General features: G+C 39.7%; 1 protein-coding gene across 1 annotated transcript; it reads left to right on the top strand.

The window, feature by feature from the left end:
- Positions 1-5,561: 5,561 nt before the first annotated feature.
- On the top strand, positions 5,562-9,513 carry c1ql2 (complement component 1, q subcomponent-like 2). Its single transcript, XM_079822083.1, has 2 exons — positions 5,562-6,356; positions 7,913-9,513. The coding sequence occupies exons 1-2, from the start codon at positions 5,787-5,789 to the stop codon at positions 8,090-8,092; spliced, it is 750 nt and encodes a 249-aa protein (XP_079678209.1). The 5' UTR covers positions 5,562-5,786; the 3' UTR covers positions 8,093-9,513.
- The last annotated feature ends 5,796 nt before the right edge of the window (positions 9,514-15,309 follow it).

Raw genomic sequence — 15,309 nt, 5'->3', positions numbered from 1 at the left:
GATAGCATGCAAGGTGGCCACAGAAGATGAGGGAGATGACAACCAAGTCATGTAAAGTAAAGTGTACCAGAGAGCCTGGTCACCCTACTGAAAAAGGAGATTCAATTGATGAGAGAACCATCAACCAGTGTGTGGAGTAGTCTGATTGTCCTGGTCCCTAAGAAAGATGGTTCACTAAGGCTGTGCCTGGACTTCAGAAAGCTAATTCTGTCTCTAAGTTTGATGCGTATCCAATGCCCAGAATCAATGAGCTGGTGGAAAGGATTGAAAGAGCCAGGTACATCACAACCTTAGATCTCTGGAAGGGATATTGGCATAGAAGAGAAGAAGAAGAAGTCCAGGGAATACACTGCATTCAGTACACTTATAGGACTCTTTCAGTTCACAACAATGCCATTTGGGTTACACAGGGCTCTGGCGACATTTCAAAGGCTTATGGACCACACTCTCCAAGAGTGTGAGGACTGCTGTGCCACTTACTTGGATGATGTGATCATCTATAGTAACACCAGGGATGATCATCTTGAACATTTGCACTGAGCAAAATCAGTGAAGCGGGACTGACACTAAACATATCTAAGTGTGAGTGGGCAAGGCAAGAAACCCGATACCTGGGATTCCAGCTAGGAAACGGCAAAGTGAGACCTCAGATGGACAAGGTTGAAGCTGTACGCAACTGCCCCAGACCACGTACAAAGAAGGACATTTCTTTTATTTTCAGGACACAATCTTTTTTTTTTACTTGTGCGAGAAGTGATGCAGAAGCATAGTGGACTGTTTCACAACACACTTGTTTTATTATTATTATTATTATTATTATTATTATTATTATTATTATTATTACAATATTAGTTTTTTTCTCTCACCTATCGTTTCACTTCAGAGGACACTGATTCATCAACTCTATATGGATTACCTTGTGTCACTTTGTGTCAACTTTTGGGTTACTAGATACTATATATGGGTTCACTGAAACTGATAATTTTTCTTCAAATCTTTGTTTGTGTTCGTCTGAAGAAAGAAAGGCATAAAGTACATTTGGGACGGCAGGAGGTTGAGTAAACGATGAAAGAACTCTGATTTTTGGGTGTGGAATTCCTTTAAAGTCGCATAAAATTCCATAAAACTTTAGTGAATTAATATATCTTTGCACAGTCAGATTTAAGAGAGTATGTCATTTTAAAGTGTGTGAAAGGCAGTGCAAATGACAACAGCATGAAAACATTATGACTCATTATGACATACAAAACCAAAAATCTCTCTCACACACAAATACAATCATTCTCTCTCTGTATTTGTTACTGTCTCCATCTCTCTGAGCTTGTATAGAGGAGGCAGTATCGTAAAAACAGAGACTAGGTCTCATCTGCACTCAAAACACATATGGCCAAACATGCACAAGTACTTTTGACATAATTAGGCCTGTTTGTGGCAGAGCTGGAGTCAGTGCTGATTCACTACAGCTCTGCATCACAAAAACACCTGTAAAACACCCAGGTTTAAGCAGAAAACGGCTTCATATCCTGCTGAATTTCAGGCCAGTCTAAATTCAACTGATATTTTTATAGAGCACTGTAGGGTAAGATGAGATGAGGGTGATGAGGGTTTACTTGGGTTTGCCTCTATGCAATAACACAGAGGTGAAAATTATACATCTAACTGTATGAAAAAGTCACTATGAATTAGATATGAATTTTTAAAACATAATCACCATACTGCATATTCACCATTCAATTGAGATTCATTAAATCGGAATTCATAGCTTGTTGCTATTATGAAAACTGTTCAGTTAAAATTATGAAAGTGTGTTTATACTGTAGCTTTTCTAAATGAGGAACTGTCGTCTTGTTTCATTTGCCCCACAGCCACCAATCCAGAACTGTGTCTAAGGTTTAAGCTTGTGTCTCATACCCATTCCTTAGCTTGGTGTGATTTCATTTATTTCATAGGAAAACATTAACATGTATGGTATTGTTTTTTGTTTTTTTTTCCATCTACATTAGCTTTTGACATCAACTTCATTATGTATACAATTTACACTGACGTGCAAAAAAAACTGTTTTAGCAGATATCTGTTTCTTTTAATTGCGAGCAGTTAGAAATGGTGGCAACTTCCTGAATATTTGGTCATATAAAAAAAATAATTCTACAATCTATAGTTTGGTCACACTTTAGATTAGGGTCCAATTCTCACTATTAACTATGACTTCACGAGTTCGTGTGCCCATATAATCTTGGTAAAAGTGGTAAACGGATTTGGCTTGCTGTCTGCTATAGAGGGGCTCGGAGAGGATATTCTACCCGAGCTCCGATTGCCCCCCTATAACAGGCAAAATTGTTCAAAAGGGAGGAGCCGTGGAGAAGGAGGGATGCTGCAAGAATTAACAACGGGAAGAGGTAAGCTGCTGGCTTTATACCTTGGTATTAATTGGAAGATTAGATGGGCGTACTTCCTCCCGAAATTACGTTTAGTAACTTCACTTTTGCCCCTACAAACTCCTAACTACTGCTTATTAATAGTTAGTAAGGTAGTTTTTAAGTTTAGGTATTGGGTAGGATTATGGGATGTAGAATATGGTCATGCAGAATAAGGCATTAATATGTGCTTTATAAGTACTAATAACCTGCCAATATCCTAGTAATATGCATGATAATAATCAACTAGTTAATAGTGAGAATTGGACTCTAAACTACAGTGTTACCTACAGTTTCTTAGCTACACTTTAGAAACAAATCTTTTGGCTCAACAAGAATTATGCAACACCAGCCATTAAAACAACAGTTTGCATAAATTTTGAGTTGACTTCTATTGAAATGATGTTCAACCAACAAACTACATTGAGTTAAATTTTTAGGATAGTTTAAAGGAACTTAATCATTTGTAGTATAAACATAACATTTTTATGTTGATTGCTCCAACTAATTAAAAATGCCAATATATTTGTGTGGTCGCCCAGGAACTGATTAATCTGATCGATTTCAGTTCAAATGAACTGCTAGCATAGTAAATGTGGTCTAAATGTAACTTATTTAGCATGTAAATTAAATATCACCTGTCACCGGTTGCACAATGATTGCTCATATGTGACCCTGGACCACAAAACCAGTCATGCGTGTCACGGGTATATTTGTGGCAATAGCCAACAATACATTTTATGGGTCAAAATTATCGATTTTTCTTTTATGCCAAAAATCACTAGGATATTAAGATCATGTTCCATGAAGATCATTTCCTACCATAAACATATCAGAAATGTATTATTAGTAGTAATATGCATGGCTAAGGACTTCATTTGGACAACTTTAAAGGAGATTTTATCAATATTTAGATTTTTTTGCACCCTCAGGTTCCAGATTTTCAAATAGTCGTATCTCTGCCAAATATTGTCCTTTCATAAAAATGTATACACCAATGGCAAGCTTATTTATTCAGATGATGTATACATCTCAATTTCAAAAAATGTACACTTATGCCTGGTTTTGTGGTCCTGGGTCACATATGGTCAGTGTATTCAATAGTATCAATTACACACAATATTCAGTTGATGAAATGATTAACATTATTATGTCAAAGGAACTTACAGTAATGCTTGCAGATGAAAAGGTTTAAATAAATCAATAAAGGAGAATTTATGCAAGTTGCAGCCATTCATTTAAGTTGTGGTCATTTCTTTTTAGAGTGTACAGGAGGTGGCCTAATTTACCCACAGGCTCATCTTACCCCACTCCCCTGTTTTCCTTCTCATTTAAGTCATGCACCAGACTGTGCCTCTTTGAACACTTTGAGTGATTGGTGACGGAACACAAATGTCTGCGCTGTGTGTGTGTGTGTGTGTGTGTGTGTGTGTGTGTGTGTGTGTGTGTGTGTGTGTGTGTGTGTGTGTGTGTGTGTGTGTGTGTGTGTGTGTGTGTGTGAGAGAGAGCACAGGTTTATTTATGAGTGGATGTGGCTAATATATTCATGGCCGTGTGTGCGAAGAGAGAGAGAATGTGTGTGTGCCAGTTTATTCATGGTTGTGGTCTCTGTCACACACACAACCCTGAGTCACAGCAGTCAGATTCACATCCAGCGGCCCAGTGAGCAGATAAGTTTAAACTACACACACACACACACACACACACACACACACACACACACACACACACACAAAGAGACAAACACAGCCATAGCAAAGGGCTCTCTCTCTCTACATGTCATATCTCACACGTTCTTCACTTGTACGAGGGAACAAGTTTTAGATCAAGCCTGGAGTAAAACACTCCTCCTCTCATCACTGCTTCTGTTTACTCTCTCTTCTGATGATGCACCTGTGAAACACTCAAGGTCATCTTCACTGACACAATGATCACTTTATCTCTAAACAAGAGTCATTACTGCATTATTATCTTCCTGCGTGTTCCATAGTGATATCTTGATATTATTTGTACCTTTTTTGTTAGTAATGCTAATCCTAAATAGATAATAGCGGAAAGACAAAATCACCGGAGAGACATACATATGCATAAATAACTAGAAAATTATTTTTTTGTGTGTTTTTGCTTTCACATTAAGTGGATTCTGACATTTCGAGCAGTGATGCTTTCATATTTTGCTCATTTTTATATTAAAAAGATTTTTTTTTTTTAAATTTATTGCACCTACCTTCCATGTCAGTCAAAACAAATTAGATATTTTTTTTTCATTTCCATCTGTTATATCTATATTTATAATTGCATATAGGGAATGTGAAATACCATGTTCAAGTTCAGACTTATATTTAGTAAAAAAGTAAATAGCAAGCTCAGCTGCCATTTCATTTTCTTCCATAGAAATGTACAGTGTCATTTTTACACCGACAGTCAAGATCAGAAACACAAAATCTACATTATCTTTAGCTCTTTATCTTCATTGACAAAACAAATAATGTAAACGACTGTATCCATGCATTCTTGAAGGAAACATTATGCAGTATGGTTACAATTAAGAAAGCATTGTATCAAGCTAATGTTTTCCAAAGGTATTGTAGTGGTACCATGGTTACAGTCATACTTTTTATATACCATGGCACTGAATGATTAGCATATCCATATATCATAGTACACTTTGGTACCTGTCTTTAAGCCATAAAGGTTACTTTTGTTGGTATAAATGAATGTATTTAGGTTGGTTCAATGATATTAAATATGTTTGACTTCAATAAATCCAGATGTTAGGTTATGGTTCATCTTCTTAGTGCTTCTATGGCGCATTACCCTAACATTTTAGGCACAAATTCTGAATTTGCTCGGATCTGAAAACAAGAGCTAAACTAAAACTTGTTAAGAATACCAATCGACAAAATTAATTAGTAAATGTCTATAGAGAGAAGGGGATTGAAAACCAATGTTGAACGCGAACATATGTTTTGTAACGCTCGGATTATCTCCATATTTATTTATGGCTTTACATGAGGGATTATCATCTCAGCATCGTTCATCCAAACTGCAACAGCGTCGCTACGTCAGTCAGCGCGAGCGCGTCTCCTCTCTGCGCGCAACCTCCACCGCTCCGGCGCGCGTGCCAAGACCAATAGTTTCTCTGACAACTCTGGCACAGACGGTGCTATTCTGCCAGAGGTCACAAGAAGGAGGGACGGAGGGGAGTGTGTGCATTTTATATACATCTAAAGGAAAGAGAGGGTTTTTTTCTTGTCATACTTCCAAGCTCGCGTGTCACCATTTCCTCCAAAAACGAGCCGGACTTTTTAGCGCGAGCTTCCCGGGTGCTCCACAGCAAGAGAATAATTGGCGCGGTCGTGGGCATCGTCATGATCGTGGCGCTGGCCATCGCAATTCCGCTTCTGGTCCAAACCTCCGCGGTTTCAGCGCACTACGAAATGATAGGCACCTGCCGGATGATCTGTGATCCGTACAACCCCAAACCGAGCGCCACGGCGCTGGAGGTGATGCAGGACCTCAGTGCCATCCCACCATCTTTCGCTCAAGGGACTAGAGGGGAGCCGGGCCGCCCGGGCAAACCCGGACCCAGGGGTCCACCTGGCGAACCTGGTCCCCCTGGCCCGAGGGGGCCACCTGGGGACTCGGGCAGACCTGGATTTACCGGCATCACATCGGGGACGGCGAGGACTGAGACAGGAGACGTTGGTCCAGCGCTAGGGAACATCAAGATCGCGTTTTACGTGGGTCTCAAGAACCCTCACGAAGGCTACGAGGTGCTCCGGTTTGACGATGTAGTGACAAATGTCGGAAATCACTATGATCCCACTACTGGCAAGTTTACGTGTCAGGTGTCGGGGATTTACTACTTCACCTATCATGTGCTGATGCGCGGAGGGGACGGGACAAGCATGTGGGCAGACCTCTGCAAAAATGGACAGGTATTTCTACAACGTGTGCAGGAGCAAAACAGCAAACACATGATGCGAATTAAGGCTAATTAAGACTTGAGTCACCAATGAAAAATGGGGTCAAGAAAAAAAAACGGAGGGCCTTCAAAAAAAAAGTTTTTTTTTTTTCTTCACATAGACCTATGTGGTCACTTCTCGATCAACACAAAAGTCGCTTTAAAAACAGCTTTGTCTAAATCGGACGGTATATCAATAAAACAAAACATTATGTCATTATTTATCACTTTATTGACGCCACTTCAAATTTTAAATGAGTTTTATATGGATGTTCGTGTATCGTGTTCGGTATATTATCCGAACGCCTCGCTTGGTGGTTTGAACATCAAACAGATGCACGATGGTGCATTTGAAAAACTTGATGAATGTGACTGTATTCACACATGTTCTGTCATTTTAAACCATTTATCAAAATGGGTCTTCTTCGATTTTTAACTGCCGGAGGCAAAACGTCTGAATTACACTGGCTCTCTGGGGACTATCTCAACAACTGTGCATCCCACAATAAAATACGATTTGCATTACTTGATAACGATTAGTCGAACGCATAGGCATATTAGGCATTAATAATAAAAACATTGGTTGTTGCTGCAAACAGGGAAGTGAATGCATACAATGATGTAGTTAAATCAACACTGATTAATAAAAGAAAAACAGGGTAACACTTTATTTTAGGGTCCCTGTTACACATTTGCATGTAGTTATTATTGTAGTATCAGTCAGTTATGCATAGTTACATGCAACTAACCCTAAACCAAACCGTAAACCTAATTATATAGTAAGTAGCCTAAGTTAATTACTATTGCTTGGTATATTGCACTTCAACAAGAAGAAGGGGTACCGTTTATTTTAAGGTGTCTTGTTACAGTGTCATTTTATTTTTAAATACTGGGTAATAATAATTATAATAATAATTAACTGCATGTACTTAAAATAGGGATATGGTAGGATTAGGGTTAATAGGATGTAATTATGCATACTTTACTGTTATTACTACACTCTAAAAAAAAGGTTATATATGGCACAAAAAGTGGTTTTTGGCTCGTAATCATAGGGGAACCTTTTTAAGTGCTGTATAGCACCAAAACCAGAACATGTTAAGATATGGTGCTTATATAGCACCAAAAGTGGTTCCCATATGATTACGACGAAGAACCACTTTTAGTGCCATATAGAACCTTTTTTTTTTTTAGAGTGTATGGTAAATAGGCCTACGTATATAACAAGGACACTGTAAAATAAAGTGTTACCAAATAAAGTGTAACCAGATATAGGGAATTTTTCAGTCATAAAGTAGGCTAGGCTACTCTACTTCTAACATTATTATTATTATTACTATTATTAACCTTTTATTATTATTAACTTTTTAATTCTTTCTCAATACATGCAACCTAACAGGCGATTAAACATATTCAAACGAAATGAAATGTTTTTATTAGTGAAGAACACATTTTGCTCCTGAACTACAGGCTATATCATAAGCTGCGAACTGAATGGCACTGAATGACATTGTGCGTTTATTTGAACAGGTCCGCGCGAGCGCCATCGCGCAAGACGCCGATCAGAACTACGACTACGCGAGCAACAGTGTCGTGCTGCACCTGGACTCTGGCGACGAGATTTATGTCAAACTCGACGGCGGGAAGGCGCACGGAGGCAACAACAACAAATACAGTACATTCTCTGGCTTCATTCTGTATCCAGACTGAGCGGGCGCGCGCTTGGCTTCAGACGGACTGCTCGTGAATCTCCTCTCTCCGCGCGACACGCATCGCCATTCCTGTGTGTAGTGTCGCTGGGAATGCCAGGATCATCTGAACTCAGCGCCCGTGTGAGAATGTGTTGTCTGAATTTGTCCCTTTCTGTTTAATGATGTCTTGTGTTTGGATATTACATACCCAATTAAACGAAACATGCACAGGATGGCGATCAGGAGACCGCATCATGCGCATATCTGTACAGTTCTCTGCTCAAATGTAATTATTTTCCTGTAAATGAGTCAATTTCAGCTGTTAGATAAACTGGTTTCATGTAGATATGGACAAACAAACGTGCTTCAAGCATTTCAGCTCCTTGGGTAAATCAAAGGGATATTTCATCCAGAAATGTACATTCTGTCATTATTTACTCACACTCATGTTGATCCAAACCTGTACGATTTTTTGGTTGCACTTTATTTTAAGGTGTCTGTGTTACAGTGTAATTATGCATTTAAGTACTGAGTAATAATAATGAACTACATGTAGGTTTGGGGTTGCACTTTATTTTACAGTGTACTACATAAGGAAGTACTAAGTTTAGGTTTAGGTGTAGGGGTTAGTACCTAGTTATTACTCAGTTTACTCAGTTGTAATTACTTTAATAAGTACATGGGGAACATGACTGTAAAATAAACAGTGTGGTTATACTTTATTTTAAGGTGTCATTGTTACAGCGTATTTATATATTTAAGTACTGAGGAATGATTATTACTGACTATTGGGTTAGGGTTTGGTTGCATGTAATTATGCATAATTTACTATTATAACTATATGGTGAGTACATGTTACTTATGTAACAAGGACACTGCAAAATAAAGTGTTACCTAAAGTGCTTCCAGGTTTGGTTTAGGGTTAGTTTCATGTAATTATGCATAATTTAACTACATGTAACATATGTAACAAGGACACTGTGTCCCCCCCCCCCCCCTCCCACACTTGTTTGGGACAACATGAGGGTGAGTAAAAATGTAAGGGATTTTTTTATATATTTGGCTGCATTAGCGAATGGCTTTATTTAAAACCAATGACTGAGCAATGGAGCATTGAAGTGTGTTTTTAATTTGTATTCAAATAACAAACCTGTGTGTGTATTTTAATGAAGTGTTGTAGTTCGGCAGCGAACTCTGGGGCTTGACGTTTGACCTCACACAGGTTCTTCTGAGACCTCCAGCGGTAACTGAGCGAGCCAAACATCACGGCCACAGAGACAAAGAGGGAGAACATCAGCCAAATAAAGTCCATATGAAATAACACAACATTTCTAACAACTGTGGTTTAGAGAATCAAACTGAGTTTAGCTGGGTATTTGGTGCCTGTATACATCCAGATGTTCAAGTTCTGTTTAAAAGAGAAGGTTAATAAACATCCTCAAACAACAGCAAAGCGTCTGTTAATCCGTCTGACACTTGGCTTAACACACTTTAAATGTAATGAGCTCTCCATAAACGCCCGATTACACACTGCTGGCCATTAAGATCCAGCAGGAGGAGATGTAAAACAAGAGTTTTGCTCTCACAAACATGTCTTTTGGTTCATAAACAGCCACGGGTTTGAATATCAGACTAATCTTTCATACATGTTTACCCAACACACACACTCTCCCAGCAATTAAACTCCCTGGTGTTTGTCTTCCTAGCACTCTGCTAATCTAGTTTGATTTGTTTGTGCAAAACACATCTCTGACTGATCCGAAAGATTTACTGGCTTTGACAAAAGAGCCAAATTGTATGACTGTTCACACAACCCATGAATTCCAATGAATCCGGAGAACGCCTGAATTATTCTGGTTTTGTCTTGAATCATTCATTGGAAGTATTTGGCTGGCCACCCATACAGTATGTGTTTCGGTGTCATCTTGGAGTTTGGAGGAGTTTGTGTAGGGACAGGGGCCTTGATAAGCTTTTATTAGTCCGTGTGTGTGCGATGTGCGATCTGATCCTCGTGATCATGCGAGGAGGCACAGCTGGTAGTTACAGAGTGAAGGAAAAATAAGCCAGGGGGCTCACATCACTTTTCTCTCTCCTTCTCACGTTCCCCCCTTGCTCATTTCTCCCAGTTTATCTGCCGCTCTTTACAATGTAACGGCACTGGAGCAGCTGGGTAACAGACCTGTCACACATCGGAGGGCTTCGGGAAGCAAACACACACACACACACTCCAGTAATGACATCATTCAAAGCGTCTCCGTCACAGCAACTTTATTTCATCATTAGGTCTCACGGACAAACACTCCACTGACACTCTGTGCAGCGACATCAACCTCAACTGCTGATCCTCACACTGAGTCTCACGTCTCCTGTTAAACATCGCCAGAAGCTGCTCAGAGGAATCCAGTTTGTTTAGCCCTCATGTTCTGTTGAGGTTTACCTTATTGTTTTTTATGTTTTGGGCCCCAGAGATGAATGTGTAAATAAGATGGGGGAAGATGCCCTCCTTAAAGTGGAGACGAAGCAGTCAAGTTAACATAATTTTGTAAATTGATTTCTCTCAAATCTCAAAAAATTATATAACAAACACGATAAATGTAACCATTTTAAAGAAAAAATATATAGCTTTTGTAGCAAAGGCACTACAACCTTCCAAGGCAATTCCGGGCTGATAAAAAATAGGCGAAAATAATAACAATTCAGGACTCCAGCAGTGATCACGTTTGGAGATTATCTAGCGTATGGAGTACTGATTGGTAAACGCGGAGTCGGAAAGAAATATTTATTTTGCGGTTTGCATCAGCTCTTATCTCTGTCTCTGTTTACACATGGTATTAAGAAGCGTTTTGATTGATCGGATCACAAGTGGGTGACGCTAAATACAGGTGTAAACGGGTCTGGGTGACGAAAATAGTGCGAGGTAGTCGAAAATGCACTTGACCGGATTGCTTTCATAGTGTGTAGAAACTCAAATGTGTTCGAACAGCCATAAAAGACTCTCCACCTAATGACCTAACGCGTAAACATTGTGGGAAGTGCGATAGCCAGACGGGATTTAACTTTGTCTGCTGAAGACCCAAGTTCACTGTAAAAAAACGGCAGCTGTGGTTGCCAGAACTTTACCGTACTTTATACGGTAGCAACATTTTAGATTTTACGAGACAGCACTTAGTTTACTGTCTATTTTACAGTTCAAAACCGTATAATTTAAAGGTTTATATTGTAATAATTACTATAAAATACACTATAAAATTACTATACACTATACAAATGTCTTTAAATTTACGGTAAAAGAATGTATTTCATTAACTGAAATAATGTTAAATTACCAACCTATTGAATCCGTGGCGGATGTGTCATTTTTTCAGAAACCGATTCTATTGAAATACTAATATCTGTTATATACCTTTGATATATACTGACAACCACCAATCACAGTGGAGATGAGAGTCACATGATGAATCAAAGTTCATCACAAGCAGTTTTTAGGAGGACAATACTGATATATAGAAGGTGCACAGTGTCACAAACAGTAAACACCATCATGGTAACACACATGAAATGCAATGCAATAGACATTAATTTGACAACATTAGATGTAACATAAAACCCTAATGTACATAACTGATTAGAAAAAAACTAAGAACATAGTTATTTCAATGAAAAAACATCAAATGCGAAGTGTCACGCAGGGAATTCTGGGAATGTCAATTTACGTTTTTGCACTGTAAATTACACAATGACTTGTTCTTTTTCACTTCCAAAAACTGTAAATGTAACGGTATTTTACTGTAAAATTAAATTAAATGTAAGGTTAGACAGGTTTTACAGTCTTTTACCGTTAAAATCACAATATTTTTTTTACAGTGTTTGGTTTGAAGATGAAAATTGTCCCAAGCACAATGTTCTCTAACCATTCCTGATTTCTAACACACACTCACAGCGTTCGGCTGGTCTTGTGTCTGTCAGAGCTGAGGCCCTCTGTGTTTTTCCATCGTCTCTGCTCGTGTTCATATGTAAATAGCGTGAGCTTATTCCATCCATCCGATCGAAAGATCTGAAAAAGCCCATTCAATTTCCTGCTCATAGACCCTACCCTCGAAGAAATCAGGACAGAAGTGGTTGAAAGTGGACAAAAGAGACAGATTAAAACACCAGTAAACGGGAATGTGTCTCCTTAGTTCACTTGTGATCCGATCGACCAAAACACATCTTAATACCAGCTGTAAACAGAGCCTCAGTGTGATGTGGAATGATAAAAGGGGGTTTATATGGTTGTGGTTAATTTTAATTAAGATAGTAATTTTGGCAACATATTGTAAAGCCAAATATTGAGTGGCAGTGGGAAGCAGTGAGGGATCAGTGGAAAAGGGCTTCTAGTGACCCGTCATTGGCTGTATGTAAAGATATATGTGGTAACCTATGCTGAAGCCACTTGCAATGCTGTCCAACACACACACACATGCTGTCCATCACTCATTATACCTTTCTCTGTAATGCGCCGCACGCCACAGCCAATCAGAGGTTAAAGGGCAAGCACTCCCCTCTAACGCATGCTAAAGAGACACACACACACACACACAGTACACAGTGTTAGATCTGGTCTCTTCTAAATACTTTCAGCACTGAATAGAGGAAATCAGTTTTTTTTTTTTTGTCTAACACACTCTTGAGTGAATGGTGAGTCCATTGAGTCCAATGGAATTACAGCATACATGTGCATTTGTCTGAATGTGTGAGTGTATGTGTATTGCGAGTAGGATATTAAACAGGATTCACACATTATCAATTGTTGCTGTCATCGTGATTTTTACAGTTTTACATTAGCTACGCGAGGGGTTTCCGTCAAAGCCTCAGCAATATTCAGATATCAATATGTTTTCGGAAGATGCAGAACATGGAAGTGGCTTTTAAAAAATGAATAAATAAATTCAAATTTCTCCTGGTGTTTTACGGATCTTCATTAAATCTTACTCGTATCTTCTTCAGATGAAGCTGGCCAAAAGTTGTTCAAAGCTTTTTTCATATCCATTTGCGTGTATAATGAGACAGATTTGACGTTGAGCATGCCGAAGATGTCAAGATGTGCTACACTGATAAACTCCTATCCAAACAGACTGAGTGCTGTAATAAATACATAGGGTGCTCCAACTAAGTATTAGATAATAATATAATATTAATTAAATAAAAGGCCACTCAAGTGCACTTATACAGGGACACTTTCATAACTATGAACACACTTAAGTGAACTCTGTAATAATATATATTATTATTATTATCTGCAAGTACAGTTTTTTAATAATAGTTTTAAGATTTGAAGTACACTACAAGTGCACATTCAATATGTGACAAGCAGTGAGGCCGTGGGACTGTGAGAAAGGGGCTATATCTTATTCAGTTTGTGTTTTGTTTATTACAGTTGTTAAAAGTTCGCCAGTTCCCGCCTCCTTCTTCCCATATCTACATTCGTCGGTCGGGCAGTGTGGAAGAGGGAAGATCGCGAGTGGCTGCCCGAGGCGTTGGTGCTGGAGCGATGGAAGACCCGGTGGGACGGAGAGCTCGATGCCGTGCTCCTGGGTCGAGGTGGGGTGGCTGCCGTCCGAGAGGGAGCAGAGGAGTCGCCGGCATTTGCCTTGGGCCAGAGCCTGTTGCCATCCGCCATGTTTGGGTAGGAGCAGGGAACGCGGGACTCTCTGGAGGAGGATCGAGCTGTCCACCAAGCGCCCAGTACCATCACATGGCACCACGAGGAAGAACCTCTCAGCTGGCTGAGGACCGAGCGACAGGATGTCTGGGAACCGGACCAAGATTTTTGAGAATGGGGCATGCCGCACCGGTCTCGTGACTCACGGAGGAGCTTGGACGCATAAAAGGAGGAGCAATGACAGGGAAGGACGAGAGAGGACCAGGCCTGGACTTTACGTTATGTTTGGTTTATGTTTTATTACGTGTGTGCGTCCGTGAGGGGCTGCCTGCGTGTTTACTTTCAGTTTGTGTTCGCCGGTTCCTGCCTCCTTCTTCTGATATCTACATACCTCATTACACAATACAATTAAGCACTTCTTTTTCAAAGAGTAACACAATACAACAATATAAAAAAGATCAAGAAGATACATTATACAACCCCAAATCAGAAAAAGTTGGGACAGTATGGAAAACGCAAAAAAAAAAAAAGAAGTGATTTCTAAATTTACTTTGACTTGTATTTCATTGCAGACAATATGAACAAAAAATATTTCATGTTTTGTCTGGTCAACTTCATGTCATTTGTAAATATGCATCCTTTCCTGTCATTCACACCTGCAACACATTTAAAAAAAAGTTGGGACAGTAAAGCATTTACCACTTTGTAATGTTGCCATTCCTTTTCACAACACTTAAAAGACGTTTAGGGACTGAAGACACCAAGTGATGAAGTGTTTCAGGTGTAATTTTGTCACATTCTTCCTGCAAACAAGTCTTAAGGTGGGCAACAGTACGGGGTCTTCGTTGTCGCATTTTGCGCTTCAAAACTGGCCTTGCGACTGCAGGCAGGCCAGTCAAGTGCCCGTACCCTCTTCCTCCGCAGCCAGGACTTTGTAATGTGTGCAGAATGTGGTTTTGCATTGTCTTGTTGAAATATGCATGGACGTGCCTGGAAAAGATGTCTTCTTGAAGGCAGCATTAATGTTGATGTACTTTTCAGCATTAATGGTGCCTTCACAGAAGTGCAAGTTACCTTTGCCAAGGGCACTGACACAACCCCATACCATGACAGACCCTGGCTTTTGGACTTGTTGCTGGTAACAGTCTGGATGATCCTTTTCTTCTTTGGTCCGGAGCACACGGCGTCCATTCCTCCCAAAAAATACCTGAAATACTGATTCATCTGACCACAGTACACGTTTCCACTGTGTGATGGTCCATCCCAGATGCCTCCGAGCCCAGAGAAGTCGACGGCGCTTCTGGACACTGTTAACATAGGGCTTCCTTTTGGCACAGGACAGTTTTAACTGGCATTTGTGGATGTAACTACGTATTGTGGTACTTGACAAAGGTTTGCCAAAGTAGTCCTGAGCCCATGTGGTGATATCGCTTATAGATGAATGACGATTCTTGATGCAGTGCCGCCTGAGGGATCGGAGATCATGGTTGTTCAGCTTAGGCTTGCACCCTTGTCCTTTACGCACTGAAATTCCTCCAGATTCCTTGAATCTTTTAATTATGTTATGCACTGTTGAATGTGAAATATCCAAATCT

This window comes from Gobio gobio, assembly GCF_949357685.1.
Source record: "Gobio gobio genome assembly, chromosome: 7".
In the NCBI taxonomy this organism is placed as follows: Eukaryota; Metazoa; Chordata; class Actinopteri; order Cypriniformes; family Gobionidae; genus Gobio; species Gobio gobio.
Note: the sequence above shows the minus strand (reverse complement) of the source record. Positions and strands in the feature narration are given on the sequence as shown.

Bases quoted from the DNA above. Each gene is read 5' to 3' on its own strand.
- c1ql2 (XM_079822083.1), top strand. From the start codon at position 5,787: ATGATCGTGGCGCTGGCCATCGCAATTCCGCTTCTGGTCCAAACCTCC. The intron at 6,357-7,912 runs GTATTTCTACAA...TTATTTGAACAG, and splicing joins ACCTCTGCAAAAATGGACAG to GTCCGCGCGAGCGCCATCGC.